General features: G+C 38.4%; 1 protein-coding gene across 3 annotated transcripts; it reads right to left on the bottom strand.

The window, feature by feature from the left end:
• Positions 12543–19680, bottom strand: LOC109231091 (IRK-interacting protein-like). Of its 3 annotated transcripts, none has more exons than XM_019396643.1 (3): positions 19396–19680; positions 19072–19287; positions 12543–14392 (listed from the first exon to the last, which is right to left on the bottom strand). In XM_019396643.1, exon 3 carries the CDS (start codon positions 14390–14392, stop codon positions 13022–13024), a length of 1371 nt encoding a protein of 456 aa, XP_019252188.1. In that variant the 5' UTR covers positions 19072–19287; positions 19396–19680; the 3' UTR covers positions 12543–13021. The 3 variants fall into 3 exon arrangements, with proteins under 3 accessions (XP_019252188.1, XP_019252189.1, XP_019252190.1); XM_019396644.1 differs by having other exon boundaries at positions 19216–19287; XM_019396645.1 differs by lacking the exons at positions 19072–19287; positions 19396–19680 and adding an exon at positions 14575–15620.

The following is a 25556-nucleotide window of genomic DNA, read 5'->3' as shown; positions in this document are numbered from 1 at the left end:
TATAAGTCGATGAATCAATTTACAAGTCTATCAATCCCTAAAAGAACCCGACCCTGTGTTCCTAGCGCTTCATGTTCTTATATATATACGGCTATCAAAGTGTGTGTGTGTGTGTGTGTGTGTGTGTATATATATATATAGATATATATATATATATACACACACACACACACAGCCACTTCATTGTAATACTTTAACTATATATATAGCTTGTTATAGTATATGTTAGTGTGTGTGTGTATATATATAACACACACACTTCGTTGTGCTACTTTAACTACATATATAGCATGTTATAGTATATGTTACTGTATTCATTATTTGTATTATAACAGAGTTAATGGATTACATTCATTCATCACTAATAATGCATGACATAGATTAATCGATATAGGCCGAGACGTTTTGTTTTTACTATTAATATATATAGGTCAGACGTTTTGTTTTTAATATTCAACGATGCATCTGAGTAAGTTATAAGTCGATAAATCAATTTCCAAACAGATATATTTGATGATAAATTATATATATTAAATTAGGATCTTCACAATTCTATATTATACTAAATATATTTAGTACTCTAATTATTATCATTAATTCCCTTAAAATGTACATAAATAATTATAGTAAAACTTGAGTAGGGAGGATAATATAGTTTCATATAGTGTATAGGAATGTAAAAATCTCTATAAGAAAAGGAAGAATGAGAAAAATAGGATACTTTTATGCTAACATTAATTTTATAACTCCAGTAATAGAAGTTTTGAAAAAAGAAAAAAAAACATACAAAACGAGTATTACATGAAGGATTAACATTGAGTAAACTAAGAAGAAGAATGTACTAGGCCTAACACCATGTTATGAAAACCCTTTTCGCCTAAATTAACCCCAAGTACGTTCACGAATTAAGAATTATCTGAAATTTTATAAAAAGACATATTCCATATATTCGTAAATTAAGAATTACCCAAAATCATATAAAAAGACACAGTCAATATACTTTAACCAATATGGTACTTTAACAGGGAAGTGCACGATTAGCCATTAATTAGAGCTCTATTTACTTTTAAGTCACTGTTTAAAATGTATTTACTCTTTAGCCAAGGCTTTAATAAACTTTTACCCGCTCGGACAAAAAATACCCCTGTGCATGGTGTCCTTAACTTAATGAGTGTTGTGTAAATATTAAGGACAAAGTATTCTGAATTAGCACCTTTTGTTTTAAACTTTAGGACATCCTGTCCTTAACTTCATATGTACAGTGTAAATTTAAGGACATGATGACCTTAACTTCATGAGTGTTGTCTAAATATTAATGACATGGTGTCCTTAACTTCATGAGTGTTGTGTAAGTATTAAGGACAATGTGTCATGTATTTGCACCTTCCGTTAAACTTTAGGAGATCATTTCCTTAACTTTATATGGGCAATGTAAATGTTAAGGACATAGCGTCCTTAACTTAACGAGTCTTGTGTAAATATTAAGGACATGGTATCGTTAAATTCATGTGTGGTGACCCAAAAGGCCATCACTAATTTTTAAATTTAATTTTGTATTTTCGAGGCCTTGAAAACCTCCTTTATCATCATCTCGATTTGCGTGCACAATCCGGGCGTGTAGCCGGAAAGCTTAAATGAGAAAATCTGTGAAAAATGATAAATTTTGACTATAAAATAAATTAATTTGACTTCGGTCAACATTTTGGGTAAACGGACCCGGACCCGTGATTTGACGGTCCCGGAGGGTCCGTAGGAAAATATGTGACTTGGGCGTATACCCGGAATCGAATTTCGAGGTCCCAAGCCCGAGAAATGAATTTTTAAGGAAAATTATTTTCTGAAATTGTTTAAAGGATTTTAAAATGAAATTTGATTAGAACATGTTGGTATCGGGCCCGTATTTTGGTTTCGGCGCCCGGTACAGGTCTTATATATGATTTAAGATGATTCTGTAAAATTTGGTGAAAAAGGAATCCGTTTGACGTGATTCGGACTTAAAATGGAAAATTTGATGCTTTATGAAGTTTGAGAAAAATTCTTTGATTTTGAGGTTTAATTCGTTGTTTGAGCGGTTATTTTGGCGATATGATCGCACGGATAAATTTGTATGATGTTGTTGAATTAGTACGTGTGTTTGGTTAGGAGCCTCAAGGGCTCGGGTGTGTCTCGGATGTGTTTCGGGAAGTTTTGGACTTAAGAAAAGTTGCAGAAACAATGTTGTTGAACCAGTTCTGGTGTAACCGCACCTGCGGTCCTTTGGCCGCAGATTCGGACACGCAGGTGCGCACGGTAGGTCGCAGATGCGGTCTAGCTTCGCAGATGCGGACATTTTTCCGCAGATGCGGTTCCGCAGGAGCGGGCTTTTTCTCGCAGATGCGGTTCCGCAGGAGCGGGCCTTTTCTCGCAGGTGCGCCCAGCGGGGCCTAGCCATTTCCGCAGAAGCGCCCACTTTTCCGCACATACGGTTGCGCAGATGCGACCCCTGAACCGCAGATGCGGAAGTCGGGCAGTGAGTCTTTTTAAAAACATAACTTCAGCAATTTTCTTTCAAACTTTCAGAAAAATTAGAAGGACTAGGGCGATTTTCTCAAGAGATTTTCTTCCCAAATCACAAGTAAGCACTCATTAACTGATTTCTTTCAACAATCTAATGTTTTTCATCAACTTTTATCAATAATTCTAGGGTTTTAATGGTAGAAAACTGGTGAATTGGGTAGAGTTAGCGCTTTTTAATTATTTGGGAATTTGACCTCGTTTTGGGGTCGGATTTCAAAACAAATGATATATTCGGGCTCGTGGGTGAATGGGTGATCGGGTTTTGGTCCGAACATTTTTTTTTGGCCAAGCGGGCCCGGGATCCATCTTTGGGTTTTTGGGAAGAATGATTAAAAAGCTATAATTGAGCATTGGAATTGGATTGTTTAGATTTTATTGATGTTATTAAGTCGATTATGTATCGATACGATTGTGCTGGAGCCAAATTCGAAAGGAAAGGCGGTATTTGAGGATTGAGTTGGCTGTGGAAGTTTGAGGTAAGTGTCCGGTCTAACCTTATCTTGAGGGATTAGGAGTTGTGTCCTATTTGCTAATTGCTTCTTGTTGAGTACGACGTATAGGCATGGTGACGAGTATCTATACGTTGGTGTCGAGCATGACCGTGAGTCTTGAATTGATAGATGTTGTGTTCTTAAATGTTACTACGGATGCTTTAATTGATGATTCTCGATATTGAGCAAAGATTTAGTTTATTTTCGTGGATTTTATTTATGATTGAGTGTTGCTACTAATTGAGCTGAGTAGGAGTTGAGTTAGGATTGGTTATAGCTGATTCTCCCTTGCCGGGATGATTATCTTGATATTGTTGCTCCCTTGCCGGGAAGTTATTACATTGCTTTTGTTCCCTTGCCGAGAAGTTATTATATTGCTTTTGTTCCCTTGCCGTGATTCCTTGTGATTTTGTGTTGGCTTGTAAATGGGATCGGGTGGTATGCCTACCACGAGATATGATGAAATGGGATCGGGTGGTACGCTTACCATGGGATATGATGAAATGGGATCGGGTGGTACGCCTACCACGAGATATGATGAAATGGGATCGGGTGGTATGCCTACCACGAGATATAATGAAATGGGATCAGGTGGTACGCCTACCACGAGATATGATAAAATAGGAGCGGGTGGTATGCCTACCACGAGATATGAGAAATGGGATCGGGTTGCACGCCTGCAACGAGATGTGAACTGAAAGTGTAAATCGCCTTTATTTTCCTTATCCTTGATAGAAGTCGAATTTTTTTGGTCTCTTGATAATTCTTTTGAGATTCTGTTTTATCTGTTATTCCCCGAAGCATGTTTCCCCTTCCCGGCTTTAAATTATTTGTTCTAGTTTAATTTCCGTTGTATATATAAACTGCACAGGTTTATCTGGAGTCTGGTCCTAGCCTCGTCACTACCTCGCCGGGGTTAGGCCAGGCACTTACCAGCACATTGGGTCGGTTGTGCTGATGCTATACTTTGCACTCTGTGCAGATATCGGAGCAGTATTGGGACAGCAGCAGTAGCCTGGGAGCCAGCCTTCAGTCCACAGAGATCCCGAGGTAGTCCTGCAGGTGTCCGCAGGCCCAGCGTCTCTTCTATCTACTATTATGATCTGTTATCACTTGTATCCGAAACAGATTGAGTTTCTTTCTTTCAGACATCTGTATGTAGTAATCATAGACAGTCTGTGAATGTTGTGACACCGGTTTCTGGGTAGATACATATGTTGGCTATTCGTATCGATTTTGGTATTATATTTATCTAAGTCTTCCGCTTAATTTCATCTTCCGCTACTGTTTAAATGTTAATCACCTGTTGTTACAAGTAGTTAGAAGTGTTAAAAATGAAAAGGTTAAAGATTTCTAAATTTCGTGGCTTGCCTAGCTTCTACGAGTAGGCGCCATCACGACTCCCGAGGGTGGGAAATCCAGGTCGTGACAAGTTGATATCAGAGCTCTAGGTTACATAGGTCTCACAATTCACGGACAAGCTTAGTAGAGTCTGAGGGACCGGTACGGAGACGTCTGTATTTATCCCCCAGAGGCTGCCGAGTTAGGAAAACTTCACATTTGTTCTTTCTTGTCGTGCGGTTTGGTTTCTCAATATTAATTGAATTTCTACTTTGTTCTTTCGCAGATGGAGAGAACACGCGCCTCCTCATCTACCGATCAGCAGCCCGAGCCCCCAGCAGCGGCTCCCACGAGGGGTAGTGGGCGAGGCCGAGGCCGTGCTAGAGGCCGAGGCAGGGGCAGAGCCCAGCCCAGAGATGCAGCACCAGCGGCGGAGCCTCAGGTTGATATTGATGATGAGGTTCTGGCCCCAGCAATTCCGGTGGGCCCAGCTCAGGTCCTAGAGGGGTTTATTGCTACCCCAGTTCTTCACGATGCTCTGGTCCGACTAGTGGGCCTTATGGAGAGCGTCACCAGGGCAGGTTTACTTCTTGAAGCACCAGCCGTCTCTCAGGCTGGAGGAGTAGCCCAGACTCCTGCTACTCGCCCTCCGGAGCAGGTAGCTCCCCAGTTTCAGACTCCAGCGGCTCAGCCAGTTGGAGCAGTTCAGCCGGGTGTGGTAGCTCAGACCGGCGATGGTGCAGCTATATCTGCCGATGCTTTGTGGAGATTGGACAGGTTCACCAAGCTCTTCACTACTACTTTCGGCGGTGCATCTACTGAGGATCCCCAGGATTATCTAGACAGTTGTCACGAGGTTCTTCGGAACATGGGGATAGTTGAGACCAATGGGGTTGACTTTGTCACATTTTGCTTGTCTGGATCCGCCTAGACTTGGTGGAGGGATTATTGTTTAGCTAGGCCAGCGCGATCGCCAGCCTTGACTTGGGAGCAGTTCACACAACTATTTCTGGAGAAGTTTCTCCCTATCACACAGCGAGAGGCCTATCGAGGCAGTTCGAGCGCCTCCAACAGGGATCCATGACTGTCACCCAGTACAAGACCAGATTTATTGATTTGGCCCGCCATGATCTTATCATACTTCCCACTGAGAGGGAGAGAGTGAGACGGTTCATTGATGACTTATTCAGTCGATTCATCTTCATATGGCTAGAGAGGCTGGGAGTGAGATATCTTTCCAGGAGGCGGCCAATGTGGCCAGACAGTTGAGATGGTTTTATCACAGGGGGGTGGTCACAGGGCAGACAATAGACCCCGTCAGTCAAGCAGATTCAGTGGTGCCTCGTCTGGAGGCAGGGATTCGTATGATAGAGGCCATCCTCCTAGGCCTTTTCAGTCAGCACTCCAGGCTTCTTACGGTGCTTCAGGTGGTCGTGGTCCTCAAATGCAGTATTCTGATCAGCAGTCCTACAGTGCACCACCAGCTCCTATCAGTGCACCCTCCGCTTGAGAGTTTCCAGGGTCGTCAGCCCCAGCAGTCGAGGGCTTGTTTTACTTGTGGCAACACGAGGCACATTGTTAGGTACTGCCCTCGAGCTTCGAGCAGTTCTCCGCATCAGGGTTCCCGTGCTATGATTCAGGCACCAGGTGTTCCNAGTCCTGCAGGCGTCCACAGGCCCGGCGTCTCTTCTATCTACTATTATGATCTGTTATCACTTGTATCCGAGACAGACTGAGTTTCTTTCTTTCAGGCATCTGTATGTAGTAATCATAGACAGTCCGTGAATGTTGTGATACCGGTTTCTGGGTAGAGACATATGTTGGCTATTCGTATCGATTATGGTATTATATTTATCTAAGTCTTCCGCTTAATTTCATCTTCCGCTACTGTTTAAATGTTGATCACCTGTTGTTACAAGTAGTTAGAAGTGTTAAAAATGAAAAGGTTAAAGATTTCTAAATTTCGTGGCTTGCCTAGCTTCTACGAGTAGGCGCCATCACGACTCCCGAGGGTGGGAAATTCGGGTCGTGACATCATGAGTGATGTGTAAATATTAAGAACAAAGTGTCCTGACACCTTCTGTTGTTAAACTTTAGGATATCATGTCCTTAACTTCATGAGTGATGTGTAAATATTAAGGATGTCATGTCCTTAATATTTACACATCACTCATGAAGAAAGGGTAAGTAGCTATTTTTGCTTAGCATTAAAAATGCTAGATAAAAACTAAATACCACATTGAAAAGTGGCTACCCCACGCCATTTCCACTACTTTAACATCACGGTCCACGTCATGTCACCACCTATGAATTGCTGAACGGAACGCCTTCCAATCAATATCCAAATTCTAACCAAATTACAAGTGAGGCCTAATATTAACAGTTGCTTCTATTGAAAGATCCAATAATTAAAGAGGTTACAAAGCAAATTACAGTGTTACAGATTCAAATCTCTTAGTTACTAGTCATAATCTAGTTTACTCTTTTCTCTTCCGATTATCTCTCTATGAAAATCAAATGGGCTCAAGTCAAATAAAACTAAGCCTACTTGTGGACACATGTCACAAAATTAGAAGAATTGCCTGCCTACCATATTCATCTTTTCCTCAAAATTAGTTCGACGTCTCAGAAATTTCAGAAGGGTTCTTGAAGATCCAATAAATAAGGATCTCTACTTATTAGAGATCCATTAAATAAGTTTCATCTCCACATTAATAAGGATCCAATAAATTCACGTCCTAGTGACTAGGATCATGCAGGACCTAAATAACTTAAAGATTTTTTCCTATAAACTATTTCAGGGGCATTTGCATCTATACTCAGTTTTTGGATCACCTTTTAACATATACCCGCTTTACACAAAAAATTGCAAGCGTATCCACTTTTCGGATAACTTCAGACATAGGGGCCTGAAGTAGCAAAAATTTATGTCTGAAGTTTGAACTTCAGAATTTTTTGCCTAAAGTGTAGCCTTATCAAAGCAAAACTTCAGATATTTTTGCCTGAAGTTAGCCCTGACTTGCAAAGACAATCACGCAAACTTCAGTTCATAGTGCAATGGCAAACTTCAGTTCAATAAAACTTCAGCATGTTTTGGCTGAAATTTTTATTTTGTATTTGCTGAACTTCAGCATTCTAGGAGCTGAAGTTTTTTATTTATATTTGCTAAATTTGAGCATTCTTAGAGCTGAAGTTGTTATGTCCATTACAGGGAAAGAAATACACAATTGATGAGGGAAGCGATACATGTTCGTTACATGTATCTCCCTTATTTCTACACACTATTTAGAGAAGAAAACTCAAGTGTACACCAGTTTCTCGTCCACTTTGGATGGAGTTTCTGGGGACGAAAAATCTTTTAGCAATGATGAGGTTTTCATGGATGGAAATGGTCTTCTGGTGCAAGGAATTTATACGGAGGTTCTGTTCTGGACAATCTTAAATATTTGACACCATTCTAATTCTTATACAACTTTCAAGAATCTAAATTCATTAAACTATTCACAATTTAAATTTACAGATCCAATCAATAATATTTATACAAAGTCTCATGCGTTCGAGAGAGAAAAGAAGAAGAGGAAAAGAAGAGGAGAAAGAAAGGAGTGCATAGGTCAGGAGGAAGAAGAGGCGTCTGAAGTTGTCAAAATTAGGGCATAGGTTAAAGAATTTTAAAAATATGGGTATAGGTTGAATTGCTTAAATCACCTTGGATTAGTAAATGAATTTAATAGGAGATTAAACATCATTTTTCCTGAATTGTTAAAAAGAGAAATTGTTCTATTTGGATAAATATTCCCGATAAGTTCTTAATTGACTGGTTGAGCATGTATCTCTATGTGTACCTGCGTCGCATGCATGATTCGCGAGCAGGGTATGTGTTTATTTATGGAACGGGCCGAACGCCTCGGCAGATTAAATAGATGCATCTATAGGCGCGTCGCCGACCCTCGGCAAGTGCACAGTTTATTTCTGTTGGATCGGGTCGTCGCCTCGGTGTGATTTGCGCATGTTATATTGTTGCTTGAGAATTTTAAATGTGAATTGTGCCCTTTGTGGCTTGATATAAATTGATAAGATACTAAAGAGTAAACCTTGAAATTCCTTGATTATTTGTTGAAGGAGTTTACCTGTTTTCTGGCTTCGTGAATTAGGACTGCTATATAAATCTATGATTTCCTCACATTTTTAGTATACTGTCAATTGACCTCTAGTAAGTGTCGAAGTTGACCATCTCGTCTCTACTTCTTCAAGATTAGACGGGATACTCATTGAGTACACGTTGTTTACGTACTCATACTACACTTCTGTGCATTTTTGTTGCACAGGTATATTTATCTCTAGCAGCCCACTAGGCATAGCAGCACGGATGATTCGGGGACTAGGTGAGTTGCATATTTCGAGGCGACCCGCAGCTAGTAAAGTCCTTTCCAGCAAATTGTATTTTCTTTCTGTCCACTGTATTCCGGACGGATGTTGTATTGTATTTTATTTCCTTATCAGTAGATGCTCATGCACTTGTGACACCGGTTTCTGGGATGGTTTCTAAATATTTTGTATTGATTGCTAGTATTTAATTGGAATTGAAGCAATTATCTTTTCACTTATGAAATTTAAAGGAAAATCTTGGTTTTTTAAATTGTTAAAATTGGAGTTTAATTAAGTAATTGTTTGGCTTGCCTGACAGCGGTGTCCGGCGCCATCACGACCCTTAGTGGATTTTGGGTCGTGACAGGTTTCATCAAGACACTCTAGTCAAAGCAGTTAAGCAAAGTTAAGATCATACAATTTAAGGTACTTATACAAGAGTCAAAAACTGAGCCTAAGTGTCACAGCCAAAGTACTCACTATTCTCAAGGCATAACCAAGTCAAGAGATATTGCTTCAATTCAAAACACAACACAATGGCTCCTACTCCCAAAAAAAACTAACTACACCCGGTTCAAATAAAACCCTTGGAAAAGAACCGCGGCACAAAGAAAAACCAAGGGGAAATTATTACACTACCTACAAAGAAAATCTTTTTGTTTTTTTTTTTCTTTAGACTTAAATCCCTCAAGAAAATTGTCTAATAGATCCATCGTCGGGAAAAGTCCAATCTTTTAAAAAAAATATTATTTAATTAAACTAATACAGCTAAAGTAGCATGAAAAGTCACCCAGATAATCTCATCACCCCACACTTAAAATTGTGCATTGTTCCCAATGCACAGCATAACCATAAGAGGGTAAGAGAAACTCCCTGGTAGGCCAAAGGCCGAAGCACTAGCAGTTCATGGGTTACTCAGACTTCTCCCAGGCTTGGTCCTTCGTGCGGGTACCTCACACTTAGTTCCAACCATTTGATTTGCTGTTGCATCCTTCCGATACCTTTGCTTTCCATGCTCCTAAAAAAATAAAAAAAATTGACACTACAAAAATAATACAATTAAAAATAAATTAAAAAATAAATAAAAGAAAATAATAAAGCTGGATTGCCTCCCAACAAGCGCTTGATTTAACGTCGCGGCACGACGCGAATCACTTTTTGCCTCCACCTCGAGCTTATGAATTGAACCCCCAATTTTGATTCAAGCTTATGATTATGGTCATGGGGCGGTGGAACGAATCTAACTGGCCCAAGGAAATAATGTAGTATTCTGCACTCCTTGTTCCTCATTCCTTGACTCTTCGATTGGTTCAGATGACTCTATTTCCATATTATCATCCAAACATAATGTGAAAAAATGCTTGGAGTGTGGACCAATGCGCTCAAACACATGAACTTCAGGACTTTCAACATCCTCAACATCAATGATACTAGAGTCAACAAAATTTATATCCGCAAAGTCCTTGGGTGGCTCTAGTCTCACTTCTTCAACATTGACATCTTCAAATTGTAGTTGGCTGGGTTGTTGATGTTCTACTCTGACCTCCCCAATTAACACTTCAAATTCATGCTCTTCTTGGCTGCTATCTCCAATATTGGCTTGTTGAGCATTAAAAGCTCCAACCACTTGACTCAATTGAGCCTCCAACTTGCGAATAGTTGCCTCTTGCCTTTCTATGTGCTATTGTTTCTCATTGTTTTGTTCCAGAAGACACTTTAGCATATCCTTGATCTCCTTCAGGTCCGCATTCCCAGGTTCTTTGTTCCTATTAACTTCACAAGAAAAGGTAGAACCATCATAGTAAGGGGTTGGGAGAAAATAAGAAATATAAGCACAACCATGAAGGTGACCATTTTTACCACCACACACATCACACACATTCCACAAATAAGATTGAGTTGGTTCACATAACTCGCTCTCAGAAACGTTTTGAAAATTTTGCCACGGGTAGTTTCCTTTACAATATGTATGGAGATCAATAGTAGAATTATCTACACCTAAATTCCCATAATTCCAAGATGTCATGTTTCTCAAATCAACAGTTATAAAAAAAATACAAAAAAATAAAACAAACTAAAAGTTCAAACTTGAACCCTAGCAATATATACAGCTACAACTACACCGTTAGTTCCCCGGCAACGGCGCCAAAATTTGATCACGCCCAACTCTAGTCCTAAAAAGGATAAGCGGTCGCTGCAAATATAATCCGGTCTAAAAGTCCAGAGTCGAATCCCACAGAGAACTAAGGCTTAGCTGTATCTGTTTAATATCACTAAGAAGACAAGATTGAAATAAATAAACAGCTGAAAACTAACTATGCTTGAATTGTAAACAATTAGAATAAAGGTCTAAGGTAATGGTTTCCCCCGTTGTTGATTTCATTTATTGTATGTTTCTTATAGCTTTGACTTAGTTGCCTCGATCAATCATGAACTCTCCAGCTATCATAAATCTCTCTCAAGCAATTATGATAATTTACTAGACGCACTCTCTCTCAAGCTACGCTAGCTAGATTCACATTACAGTTCACTTATATCGCACCCGAGGTATCGTTATCTCTAATCCAACCTCTAAACCCTCGGTTATGACTCTCGCCTATACTCCGGGAGTGATGTTGTTCAAACAACTACCTAAATATGCACTCTCTCTCGAGCAGATACATAATAAATAGGAACGGCTAACTAAGGATCCTTTCAATTAACCAAAATGAAAACGTAGTTGAACAAATAGAGATTAGCAACTAACTCAAAACTATATTAATATAACAACCAATTCATCCACAAAAGGTTCCATCAAAACCCTAAAAAACGAATTAGCTATTCATAATAGTATGTAAAACTACAATACTAAAAATCATAACCAACAATGAAAAATAGGAAGAGGAAGGGGAAAAACTCGTAGTTGAATCTTCCTCCTTGCTCCCAGCGTGTTCTTGCCTCCAAGGGTGTTGTCTAACCCTAAAGTAGTGTCACTCCCTTCAAAGTGGTGTTTTAGGATGTATTTATATGACCTAGGGTTGATGAGGGGCATAATTCTTCAATCCAACTTCGGATAGGAGAGCTGGAATCCGCGTCTGCCTTCGCGTCTAGACGCAGACATTGACGCGATCCAGCTTTTGAAATTCTTCCATTTCGCGAAGCGCTCCGTGCCTTTGCTTCGTTTCGCTGTTTTGTGCCTTAACTTTTCTCCTTTTTCGCGTCCGACTTCGTGCCACGCACGAGAATAGACGAGCTCCCACTCCTTTAATTTCTTCTTTTTATGTCGAATTGTTATCTTTTGATCATTTATCATCCAAACTCGTTCCTACACATAAGAACATAATGAGTATATTTCACTTTGAAAATTATGTAATCTCCCGCGACACACACAAGAATTAATATGCAAATATACACAAAAATATACATTTTTCATCATTTATCAAGCGCCCCGTGCAATTTTTACACTGTTCGTCAATATATTATTTGAGACCTATAGCTTGATAAAATGGGCATAAGGCCTAGTAGTCGTAGGAATCCACTAGACAGTCTTTAAAATAAGGTGCTGGTGGAAACTAGACAAGGATGAATTTCCTAGTAGGATCGTCCACACTTTTTGACTAAAAAGATGGCCGGTCGGTGACCTCAGCCGGGTTTTGTCTTCAACCAAAAGCGAGGTTCTTCACCGGTTTTTCCGGCTAACTTGATAACAAACCAAAATTGCTCCTAATGCTAACTTGATAACCAGAACGTAGTATTATTTTAAGAAAATACTGCTACGTCAGATATATAGAATAATATAACAGTCTAACGTGCACAAGCAAACATCATTTTCAATATAGAAGAGCGGAATCATATTATCAAATAATGTACAGCTAAGATCCTTCCCATTCCTCGCCTAATATTAACAAAATTGGAGGAATGATTTTCTACTTCAAAACATTACTACTATTACTAGTAATACATTTCCAACCAAACAACAAAGTCATACAAAACAATGTTTGGTACGCTATTACAAGTTCCCCCCGGACAAACCGTCAACGCGCTTTCCCCTTTCAATATTAAGACATATTTCGACCCCACCTTTATTGAAAAGCCATTGCCTTGCCATGCCTGATGCCACCTCCTAAATTCTTCATAATTCTTTTCTGTTTGTTCCAATTCACAACATTAAAAAAACAATATGAAAGTTGTTCCTCTCCAGTTTAGTCCTTGACGTTGTGGGTCCATTATTAACCAACGAATCTGATGCTTCCTCAATTCACCATCTACGGTTCATTTGCATCTCTTTGTCAACACAGGTAAACTTGACACTGAACAACAGTTTTACCAATCTTGAATCCTGGAACTACCGTGACACCTACACTCGGTTCAGTTTCCGGTGATCCGTCCCATGACAAGAATGCTTCTTCGTTCACACTCTCCATGTACACGTCCGAAAACCGACACCCTCTGCTCACTTGAAAGATCGCAGCCACGGGATCCAAGGAGAAAGCCATACAGTGCAGTAACCAAATGCGCTTGGCCATTTCACTAAATGTGGAGAAGAACGTCGACTCCGGATACTCACCCAAACTGAGTACGTTTCTTTGATTCAGGTTGCCAAAAATGGACTCTTCAATCTTGGGATGGATTAGTTTCAAGTACTTAGCACGACAGAATCTTGCAAATGTTGATTTGGGTTTCCAAGCTAAGTAATCTGATGGTTTAACAGATCTCAGCTCCATGAATCTGTCGAAGAACAACCTTTGCCTTTTTGTCTGCTCGGGCAGGGGCTCAGTTGAGATGGAAAAGTTGGGATAATTGAAACCATCAAACATCTCCCGGCAAACGAATGATTCAAAAGCATAACATATGTCATTTGCTTTCAGGAACTCTGCATCAGGTTCAATGGAACTGGCCGCAGCATCTAAGTTCCACCCAGCAGCTAACATCTCCTTGCTGAACAACCTAACAAAACTTCGAATCGACCTAATTGTCTGCCTGAGGAACATGATAAAATGGCTAGGGCTCAAACTTGAAAAGTGAAGATTGTCCAGAGCAGACACCGGTCCACTGGAGTTCAACCTTTTCTCAAGCAGCTTGTTTTCTTTATTAGCCTCGATCAATTTCTCTCTGAGAAACGTAATTTCTGAATCCTTGAGTTTGAGCTGCGAATCCAGTTTCTTTCCCATGATATCATACGTCTTTAATACGCTCTTCTGCTCCTGAATTTCAGCTAAAATCTGAGTGGTTTCTGGGGAATACTCATCCAACTGCTTCTTAACGAAGCACTGTTTCAATTCAGACAAGCTTTTCAGCTCGGATACCACCAACTCATCAGCAGATTGAATACCATCAGGGTCATATGGAGACTGAGCAAACTGCAATTGGGCATATGCAGCTTTAACAGCTGAGATGTTTGCAAACAGCTTGGCAAGAAAAGCTTCTGTAGCTGCTTTCTGTTTCAGCTTTTCATCTTCATCATCAAAGGACTTGAACTGTGCTTTCTTGAGTAACTCGCTCTTCGCTACATCATTCTTTACTGCATCATCCTTGACATTTTCACTGAATTTGTACTTCTGAGTTCCTCCTGTCAGAGCTCTAATGTGCAAAACCTTAGCAAAAGTGCGAGCCAATTTGCTCTTACTCGGGGTCACAGCAGACCGATTAACAGAATCCATCTGAAGAAAAAATGATGCTATGAAGATGATACTAAATCATAATAGGTAGGAGCAATACATTATGATCATTTCAGCCAATGCCAATAATAGCTCATTTAAAGAAAGAAAGGAATATAATGATGGCCATAACGACTATCCACCAAATGATTAGCGTGTTACAGCTAAAGAAAAAAGCAACATACTTTAACTCTTCAATCGAGGGTGCCAAAGGCAATTGGAATTTCTTTTTGTTCTCTACTTGAGTACTGCCCTCTGGTTAATTGGAAGAGAAAGAAGGGATGAACAGAGAAGTAGAGGAAAAAAGAAAAAAGTTGAAAGAATATCTCAAATCAAATGACACGATCAAAAGTCACATCGACATTACAAGTTCATGAATGCTTATTATATAGTATAAAAGATACTAGATAGCAGCTTCTTGGCATGGGCTTAATTGATTAGCTGGGAGCATAAAATACTTCAGTGCAATTTATATATATTAATAACTATTGAAAGGGCAAGGTTTGACCCATATTATTATGTCACCAGCCTCTGCCTAACTTTAAGTATAGTATTAATTCCATAATCAATGGCCCTTCTCGCCACCCAAAAACATGCCTCCACACAACCCCACATCAGTGCAATAACAAAAACAAATTAGGAAGAATAAATATGCTACCAACTAGAGAATTATCAGTGGCAATTAACACCCCGCCTAATAAACAATACGAAATGCAAGGGGATTCCAATAAATTCTAACACTCCTAAAGTAATGAGCTGTAAGTAATACTTAGCAATCAATATTGATAAATTTTCAGTCCTCCCATCAATTAAATACTCTTAAAAAAGTAAATCTTTGGACCCTATCAATTGAAAACAACCTCATCAATAAATAATTCATATTAAGATCCTCATGGGACGGCAAAGATTACCGACCTCATTAGGATTAGACAAGGCCCACTAACCTAAGAAATTATCCCAAAAACTTTTACTCCACCCAAAATCTTGGGGATGGAGAAAGAGGGGGGAAAAGAAATGGATAATGACCCCCCTCCCCCCCCCCCTCTTTCTCACATGCAACAATAAGACCTCCATTCACGCAAGACTTTGAGGTCACACCAAATTAACACAGTTACACAGAGTTTTGACCCATTATTTTTACACTTGAATGTTCTTTGACCAACACCTACCACAAAATTAATCGGAGTAAAGGGCTCAAGCCTACGTTTCTACTAAATTAATAATGTAGTCCATTACCCTNCTTTTAATTCCAAAAATACTAATTACTTTTGTAATGGCAATTGGAATGATATTAACTCCTATTTATTCATTATCTATGTCACGCCAGATGTTCTATGGATACAAGCTATTTAATGCCCCGAAGGATTCTTTTTTTGATTCTGGGCCGCGAGAGTTATTTCTTTCGATCTCCATCTTTTTACCCGTAATAGGTATTGGTATATACCCGGATTTCGTTCTTTCATTAGCAGTTGACAAGGTCGAAGTTATTCTATCTAATTTTTTTTATAGATAATTTGGATGACTGAAATAAAAAAACCTATGTTTGTTTTGAAAAACATTCTTGGACAATGTAAAAAAAGAAGACTTTTTTTCTTCTCTTAACTCTTAAGTTAAGTAAAAACAATGAAATTGAACTACATATGGTAGAAAACCGTGTGAATCAAATATTGTATTGATGATTCACACGGTCCGCACGCTGGTTCATACAATGCGCCGCCCGCTCTTGTATTTGTAATAACTTGTCTTGAATTCAATTAAATGTTGATGGAAAAGAACCATAACTATGTAACCCTATTCCTAAAAGATTGACCCCAAAATAGCATATCCAAATTATAAGAAAGCCTATAGACGCTACAATTGCAGAATTTGCACCCCGCAAATTTCTATTTGTTCGAGTATGTAGGAATGTTCTTTGACCAACACCTACCACAAAATTAATCGGAGTAAAGGGCTCAAGCCTACGTTTCTACTAAATTAATAATGTAGTCCATTACCCTCAGAAAAGTACAGAGTACCCTTCCAAAATTTTGAAACTTTAGACGTGTCACCACGCATGAACAGGGCCCATGTAGCATATCCCAGTTATAGATTCATACTCGTAGTAATTCATTACACGTCACTAACCATTCTGCAAAAAGTCACGTGGGTCCTTCATCATTGCACTGTGGTAAAAAAGATTTTTCGTATCCAACGGTGTACATAAATGCCCGTTGGACTTATTTTGCTCTTCTAGATAGTTGAGCTCACTATAATCCAACGGACAAAACTACTATTCCCAGAAAATGTTTCCCCATAGTCAGTCACGTGACCCCATTTCAGGTGCTAATACAAAATAAACTAGCAATAGCAAGTTCTTTTGGAACCCATTTGGATTAAAGTCCTGTTTGTCATTACATTTTGGCACTATTTTTTCAAATTTTTTTTGAAAAGATTGTTTGTTCATAGACTAATGATCTAATTTTGAAAAAATTTCTGAAATTATTTTTCAAGTTCCCAAAATCTAGTTTAGGGTAGATTTTCGGTGAAACTTGTTCCACTCACAAAACTTCAATTTTTTTTCAAATAAAATACATGTTCAAACATAATTTCAACTTCCAAAAATTATTTTTCAAAACTACTTCAAAAATTATTTTTTCAAGTTTCAACTAAATCTATGTCCGAACGCTAGCCAAGTGCTGTTAAGCTAAAATAGCTTTAAACTATCTTAGGGTCATTTAGCCGGAAAGAAGTTGTTACCCACCTTTTCATAGGAATAAAAAAATACTATAATTTCAAAATAATTAATTTCGGGATTAATCATGTCGTAATTTCACCCGACCAAACATGGGATAACCTCTTTCAAATATTTAGTCCCAGGATTAATTTTACTTATCCGTTGTACCAAACAAGCCGTAATAGTGTTTGAATAAAGTTAAAAAATGCTTTTAAGTTAACATGACCAAACAAAGAAGCAAAAAAACTAAAATTCCTAACTTAAGGCTTATACCTAAAAATCAATTAAAATATGTTCATCCAAACAGAATCTTAGGCTAAGTGACTTTTTTATGTTAATAGTGCTTTTTTTTCAAAGTTAAATATTTTGCCAAGTTTTAAAAAGAAAAAAAGCTTTTGAGCAAAAAAACAGAAGCAGTTTTTGAAAAAAAAAAAAAAAAAAAAAATGAACTAATGTCTCCCCAAAAGCAAGCTTCAGAAAAGCACGTTTTTTTTTGAAAAAAAAAAAAATACATTTGAAAACACTTCTTAAAAGCTTAATCAGACACTAATCCATGGCCACAAGTGTTTTACAAATAAAATAATCACATATAAATTGTTTCTTACCAATAATATTTTTTTTAAAAACACTTCTTAAAAAAGCCGATTTTAGAAGCTTGGTCATACTTAAAAAAACCAATTTTTCATTTGGATCGGTTTTTCCCTTAAAAGAAACCAAACCAAATAAGTCGATTTTTCAAATATTAGAACCAAACCAAACCAATTAAGTCGGTTTTTTCTCGATTCGGTTTATGTCGGGTTTTATCGATTTTTCAGTTTTTTCGATTATTTGTCGGTTTTTTCTTAAATATAAGACATACACTACCAAACACATATTCTGGCGACCACATTTTCAATGTAACACTATCAAATCAATTGCCCTTTAAGAAATCTATTATTTATCAAGATATATTGATGGTACTTGAATCAAATAGTGATGAATAATTTAAGTACTCAATTAAAAATATATTATTTTCAACGCGAAATGGATTCTTACACTTAACAAAAGAAAACTACCATTTACCATTAATAATTTAAGTACTCAATTAAAAATATATTATTTTCAATACTAAAAGTGCAAACTATTAACATTTACCATTAAATTTATAAAACTTTGTATAAAAATATACATATATATAAGTGTAATAATAAATTTGAAATAGTTACTCCTATAGTCGGGTTGGTTCGATTTTTTTCGGTTTTTTTCTAATTAAAACCAAAACCATACCAAATTTGATGGGTTTTTAAAATTCAAAACCAAAACCAAACCAAACCAAAAAGTATCGGTTTGATCGGTTTGGTTTGGTTTTCGGTTTGGTTCGGTTTTTCGGGTTTTTATGAACACCCCTACTCACTACTAAGTCACATGATCTATAGCCTGTTTGGCCAAGCTGGAAAAATATAGTACTTATTATGAGAAGTGCTTTTTTAAAAAGTGCTTTTAAAAAAAAAAAAAAGTACTTTTGTTGAGAAGCAGTTTCTAATTTGAAGAGTATTTTCGAGCAGCAATTAGTATTTGGCCAAAATGTTAAAAGGTACTTGTAAGTGTATTTTTCTCAAAAGTACTTTTTAAAAAAGTACTTCGGAGGAGCCAAAAACTCGTTCCGCTCAAAGGCACTTTTTTCCTTCAAAAAAATCTTGGCCAAACATTTAACTTTGAAAAAAAAAAAAAAATTTTGGCCAAGAAAAAAGCTTTGGCCAAACAGCGTACTAGTAAGCTAATATGAGTCACTGGGTTAGCTACAATGAGGGCGCACACAGTGAACCAAACTCAACAATAAGACCGAGACGTGCTCCCGCAGTACAAGGATTACAGATTACTACGATTGTCTACCTGCGCGAGCACAAGAAAAAACCTAGACTAGAGCTAATCCATCACCTTTGATTTATCTGTTATCTATTACAATAATTCATGAGAAATTTAACGTTACCTCGGGAGAAACCTTCAGGGGAAGAATTGGAGAATATTCAGGTCCTGTGCGCAAATCTCAATGAAGCACAAAAACACCATAATCCTCCATTCATAACAACCAGACTGTGAAGCAAAATCCAGCAGAAAAATCTAGAAATTGTACCTTATGGCAAAGAATAGCAGAAAAATCAAAATTTCTTCCTGTACGGCAACAGAACTCCGGAAGTTTGATTGCCTGAAAATGGATACCAATATAAACAGGATAAAAAACAGATTGTTAGGCCGATTAAACGCCATAGAGAGAAAATGATTGAGCGAGTAATCTAGAGGAATTGTATCCTACCTGCCGGGGACCTCAAAAAATTTCCCTTCAGGAGAAAGCTGGCATTGAAAGAATAGCACAGCTTTATGATTGAGAATCTTCAACGGCTATAATAATGGTGTTTTTGCACTTTTGGCTGTAGAAGCTTGGTTGAGATTGAATAAGGATCGTGTTGTTTTAGGGAACAGAGAAAAAATCGGAGCTCGAGGGTATAGCATATATGGAGAAATGGAGAGGAAGAGGCAAGGAGAAAAAGACGAAAAGGACCAGAGGGATTTGGGGAAGTGTTGGACAACTAAGGCATTGGGAGTTTAAAACTCAGACAGTGCTTGGGTCAATTTATGGACTTTTGTAATGACGGAATTGCCAGCTACATTCGTACTAATTACGCGGATAGCTGGTTGAGGTAACAGAGCTGGTTGAAGGGTGTTTTCGTAATTAGATATTTACAGCTGACACACCTGCGGATTCACACAGGTATATGTGTTATAGCAGGAGAAACGAAAGGTGGACATTTTTGAAACATGTAAAATGTTAAATGAAAATTATGTTGTCATAGCTAAAATCGAATCCCTATAAACCTGTCCAAAGATAACGAGAATCTCAAACAAATTCTGCATTTGCATTTTTACTCTTTTTGTTTTACAAACAACAAATCCAGAACAACAGCACGAGTGAGATTTGGAAAGGATAAAATGTGCGTAATACTATACCTATTCTAAATAGGCAAAAAAATTATTTTTGATAGACCATCAATTAAAGAAAGAACAAAAAAAAACAAGAAGGCCGAAGCCAAGAAATAAGGGGCGTAACTATGTGGAGAGGGGTTGGGTACATGCTTCCCTCCCTAGGCTATGAAAAAATAGTGTACTATTTTGTTCTATTATGCCCTAAATATATTTGTGGCCTGATATTTACCTTAAAGTATATATATTTATATGTATATCATCTCACATTTCACTCGTGTTTCGTAGATTTCGAATGTGAAATGTAATGACTTGTGCTAGTTCGTGTTGTTTTTATGTGTAGGAATCTTACGAAAGCAATATGCGGCGAAGGTGCGAGATTGGGGGCAAAAAGGAGCAAAATGGGAAAATGGCCACAAAGTAGCGCCACAAACAGCGTGGGGTGCAACCTGTGGCTCAGAAGTCTGTGTGCTTAAAAAGTACAGCGCCAGGGTTAGCGCCCCACACTACCTTGGGCGCTGGTGACAGGAAATTCTTCTAGTTCGCCCGCGATAAGGTTATTTCGGCCCAAGACCCCCCCTCCCCCCCCCCCCCCCAATAATGCGTATAAAAGCAAGACTAAGCCTATTTTGAGAGGGGAGACGCCACTTTGAGGAAGAAATACACACGAGGAATATCCGGGAGTAAGGATATCTAAGTTTTCTTAATCTTTTCTTAGTATTCTCAATTATTCAACACTTGTGAATTTATTTTGATATTATCATGAGTGCTAAAACCCATAGTTCTGAAGTTGTGATTTAGCCATGAATATTGTTGTTTAAAGTAGACTTAACCTTTGTATAGGTCCAAATTTGGTGACCACGGTAACGGATACGCAATACAAAGGACGGAGTCGACCATGATATAATGATTGAAGGTTGTTCCCACAAAGGCCGATGCAAAAAGCGGGCAGCCGAGATCAGAAAGTAATAGTAGTATAAGTTCAGAAGTGGACATAAAGAATATTCCTTTGGATATTCTTTATATTGTACTTTTTAGGGTTTTTGGAGAATATCCCTTATAAATAGGAAGAGAGATATTATAGTCATCATACGGAACTATCAAGGGGGGATCTCTGAAACCATCAATGGCTCTCTCTCTCTTCCCCTTCTGCGCTCTTACGATTATAATGCAAATCCGTCATAAATGTAAGCCCATCATTTATATTTGATGTATGACAATCATTTTAAGAAATATTAAATTAGCTTGTTCTCCTCCGTCTTTTGTACTTGGTGTGTTTCGATCTAGAGTTAATTATGTTTGGCTAAGATTTACCTTCTATCTCTCTATTAATTAGTTTAACTAAAGGGTTTAACAATTTTTTGGTTAAACAACCTTGATTGTAATTCACTAATATATGATTGTTTCTTCAATTCTGTGATTAATTTCTTGATTGTCTGGCCAACAGTTAGGTTTTATTACTATCTATGCTATGCTTGGGAAAGCTACGCCTAGATTATAGAAGAATTGAAGACGGCATGATCTTAACTCTGAGTGGGGGGCCGATTTGTGGTTAGGATAGAAATATACCTAGTCACCATGCTTAATTAAATATCGTAATCTTAATGCGTTCTTAATAAATTGAATCCATAGGAATATAGGCGTTAATCTATTTTGAATAGGCAAGTGGTAATTTGGGAGAATTCTACGAGAATAATTATTCGATTAATTAGCAACCATGAGTTAATTGTATGAAAGGGAGAGTTAATTGGAACATAATAGGATTGGTGAATCGACCACAACCCTGGAATATTCGTCTCTACTGAATACACAACAACTATGTTGCTGCTTGATAAATTAGTTACTTGTTAGAATTATCACTTAGTATTATCACATTTTTGGACTCTGATTGACTTTCACAATAACCTTAGGCGGATTTCTAGATTCATTCTCACATTCATGATTATTTGTGTTGCAGGTTGATATGGCTCGTGATAGTGTGAACAATGGCAAATGAGCGAGGAAGTCCTCAACCACTGATCCCGCTCCTAAAAAGCGCAAGCAAGGGGAAGGGTCATCTCGGTAAGCTAAATGGAAACAGGTTGCCGACAGATCGAAGAAGCCACCATCGGGACCAAGGCCTCATTTGGATCTAGTTCGTGAGAATGCCATCCAATGACATAATAACTTTGTGCCATATGGGCGGTACGACTCCAAGATGAGAATTAATGTGAAAACTCTTGGAAAAGAACTTCCCGGATATGCTTGCCCTGTTGAGAGAAATGAATATGAATAAGTTCCTAGAGTGCCCGAGCCATATAAATTTGAGCATGGTGCGAGAACTTTACGCAGATTGGAATGGGGACTTGTCAATTCATGGGTCCGTGGAAAGGAGGTGCCAATGGATAGGCGTTCCTTATGCGAATTTTTGGTAGTTGATAACGCTAACCCGCGAAGGATACAAAAGTTTGCCAAAAGCCCAAGCTTCTAGACGATACGTCACACTCTTTGTGGCGTCGATTCGAATGCAAAGTGGACAAGAACTAAGGGTTATGCCAATCTTGAGATGATCTGCTTCGACTTCAACAAGACCGCCAAGGTGTGGCAAAATTTCATGCAGGCCAGACTGATGTCATTTTAGCACAATAGTGAATGCACTCGAGCTCGAGTGTCTGCGATATTTTTTCTAATGACTGGGCGACCTATCAATGTGGGTGAGATTATGCTAGGGGAGATGGCTTGCACACGATTTGGGCGAAAAATCAAGAGATTCTTCTTTGGCAATTTGCTCACGCAGTACATACAGTCCGGGGAAGGTACCTAAATACCCCGATTATGACAAGTCTTTGGAGGATCCTAAGGGGTTGATGGACATCACATTTTTGTTAGAGTACACGTCTAAGCTTAGCCAGGAGGCACGGAATAAGAGGGAAGAGAACTTCAACATATATCTCTATAGCTCCCTAAATGTGATCATGAGCGGTTGGGCGTGTCGGACGAGGAGCGTATGCATCCATGCAATGATTTGTCCAGTTCTTCCAAAGGAATGTTGGGAATTGCACCTGGCAGTCCTGTTCACCCGTCAGAGGATGAGAACACCCACAAAGGCTCCGACACTGAGGATGAGATTGGTGATGAAGTCACGGGGCCCATGAATTTGGTGCCCCTGAGAGTAGATGATGATGAAGGGCCCGGAGATGCGGCCGATGGGCATTCTGAGGAGGAGGGATCCGACTTGTAGGGAGTTCTTCTTTCCGCCTTACTTTGCTTTAAATTCTTACATGCATCGGGGACTATGCATATGCTAAGTGTGGGGTGGGGAACTACTTTATGTGATGTAGATTGTATAAATCTGTTTTTTTATATGTTAGTTTTTCTTGTTTTTTTTAGGATCCCGTAAGTAGACATAGTCTAGTTTTAGAAAAATAAATTAAATACGAAATTAGAAAGAAAAAAATCAAAAAAAGCTCAGACTTTTTCCGACGATGGATCGTTTGGACAATTTTCTTGAGGGATTAAATTCAGATTAAAAACACCCAAAAGATTATTTTTAGGATAGTTAGGTAGTATCCCTTTATTTTTCTTTGGGCGTCGGTTCTTTTCCATAGGTGTAGCTCGAATCGGGTACTTTATTTTTTTAGGAGTAGGATAGGAAGAAAAATGAGTTGCTCTTAGGTACCTATTGACGTGTTTGGTGCTGGCACATTAGGCGAGGGCATGCGCTCTGTCTTCCCGTACATTTGGTTTGAATTGTAATGCCTGAGTAAAATAAATAGCCTAATCTATGACGTTTTTCGTAGTTGTTTGACTTGTATGCCACCTAGTGCAATATTGCTTAAAAGTTCTCAACTATATGTGCCTGTTTGAATTGAGATTTGAACAGAACGTTCTTGATTGAGTCATGGGCAATGTGTGTGTGAGGTTTTGTGATATTATATATGGTACGACCGCATGATGCACATGCAATTCTTTGTGAGAGTGAGCGACTTTTTGTTCAAATTGTGTGATGTCCTTAAATTTTGTTCAAAGTCATACTTGAATGTGTAGACTATTCTATGTTCACTCTTGTGTTTATTGGTAAGGACACGTGAACTCACGAAAGATTGGTGATGTTGTGAATTTCTCTTGTTGGATGAGTGCGCGAGTTAAGGGTGCTTAGTGGTAACGAGTCGGCTCTTGAGGTAGGGTGATTACAGATAGGTTGTTTGAATTGACTGAATTAAAATGTTTATACTTGGGCATGTTTAAAATGGGAAGAATGTGAAATTCATATGTTCTTGCTTGATTGCCGGTATCAATTATAGTCAAGGATAGAGTATACGATAAAAAATTGAAGTGCTCATCTCTAGTTGAGATGTGTACGTTGTTGGGGTGTAGTGATAGTCCCATTGCTCGAGAAATTGCAAGAGTCTAAGTGTGGGGTGTTGATATTTAGCTTAAAGTTCTATATATTTATATGTATATCGCCTCGCATTTCACTCATATTTCATAGATTTCAGATGTGAAATGTAATAATTTGTGCCAATTCATGGTATTTTTATGTGCAGAAATCTTCCGGAGGCAATATGAGGCGAAGGTGCGAGATTGGAGGCAAAAAGGAGCAAAATGGGAAGATGGCCACAAAGTAGCGCCACGGGCAGTATGGGGAGCTACCTGTGGCGGAGAAGCCAGTGCTAAAAAAGTCTAGCGCCAGGGCTAGCGCCCCACGCTACCTGGGCGCCGGTGACGGGAAATTCTCCTAATTCCCTCGCGACAAGGTTATTTCGGCCCAAGACACCCCCCTCCCCAAACGCGTATAAAAGTAAGACTAAGCCTATTTTGAGAGGGGAGACGCCACTTTGAGGAAAAAATACACACGAGGAACATCCGGGAGCGAGGATATCTCAGTTTTCTTCATCTTTTCTTATTATTCTCAATTATTCAACACTTGTGAATTTGTTTTGATATTATCATGAGTGGTTAAAATCCAAAGTTCCGGGGTTGTGATTTAGCCATGAATATTGTTGTTTAAAGTTGACTTAACCTTGATTTCACTTATATATGGTTTTTTCTTCAATTATGTGATTAATTGCTTGATTGTCTAGCCAACAATTGGGTTTTATTTACTATCTATGCTATGCTTGAGAAAGCTACGTCTAGATTAGAGAAGAATTGAAGACGGCATGATCTTAACTCTGAGTGGGGGCAGATTTGTGGTTAGGATAGAAATATACCTAGTCACCATGCTTAATTAAATATCGTAATCTTAATGCATTCTTAATAGATTGATTCCATAGGAATATAGGCGTTAATCTATTTTGAATAGGCAAGTAGTAATTCAGGAGAATACTACAAGAGCAAATTATTCGATTAATCAGCACCCATGAGTGAATTGTATGAAAGGGAGAGTTAATTAAAACACAATAGGATTGGTGAATCGATCACAACCCTGGAATATTCGTCTCTACTGAATACACAATAACTATTTTGCTGCTTGATAAATTAGTTAGTTGTTAGAATTATTGCTTAGTATAATCC

Source organism: Nicotiana attenuata, chromosome 8 (genome assembly GCF_001879085.1).
Source record: "Nicotiana attenuata strain UT chromosome 8, NIATTr2, whole genome shotgun sequence".
Classification (NCBI taxonomy): domain Eukaryota; kingdom Viridiplantae; phylum Streptophyta; class Magnoliopsida; order Solanales; family Solanaceae; genus Nicotiana; species Nicotiana attenuata.
The sequence above is the reverse complement of the archived record's forward strand: the minus strand, read 5'-3'. Positions and strand labels throughout refer to the sequence as shown.

Excerpts from the sequence above, each read along its gene's own strand:
- LOC109231091 (XM_019396643.1), bottom strand. The coding sequence starts at position 14,392 with ATGGATTCTGTTAATCGGTCTGCTGTGACCCCGAGTAAGAGCAAATTG.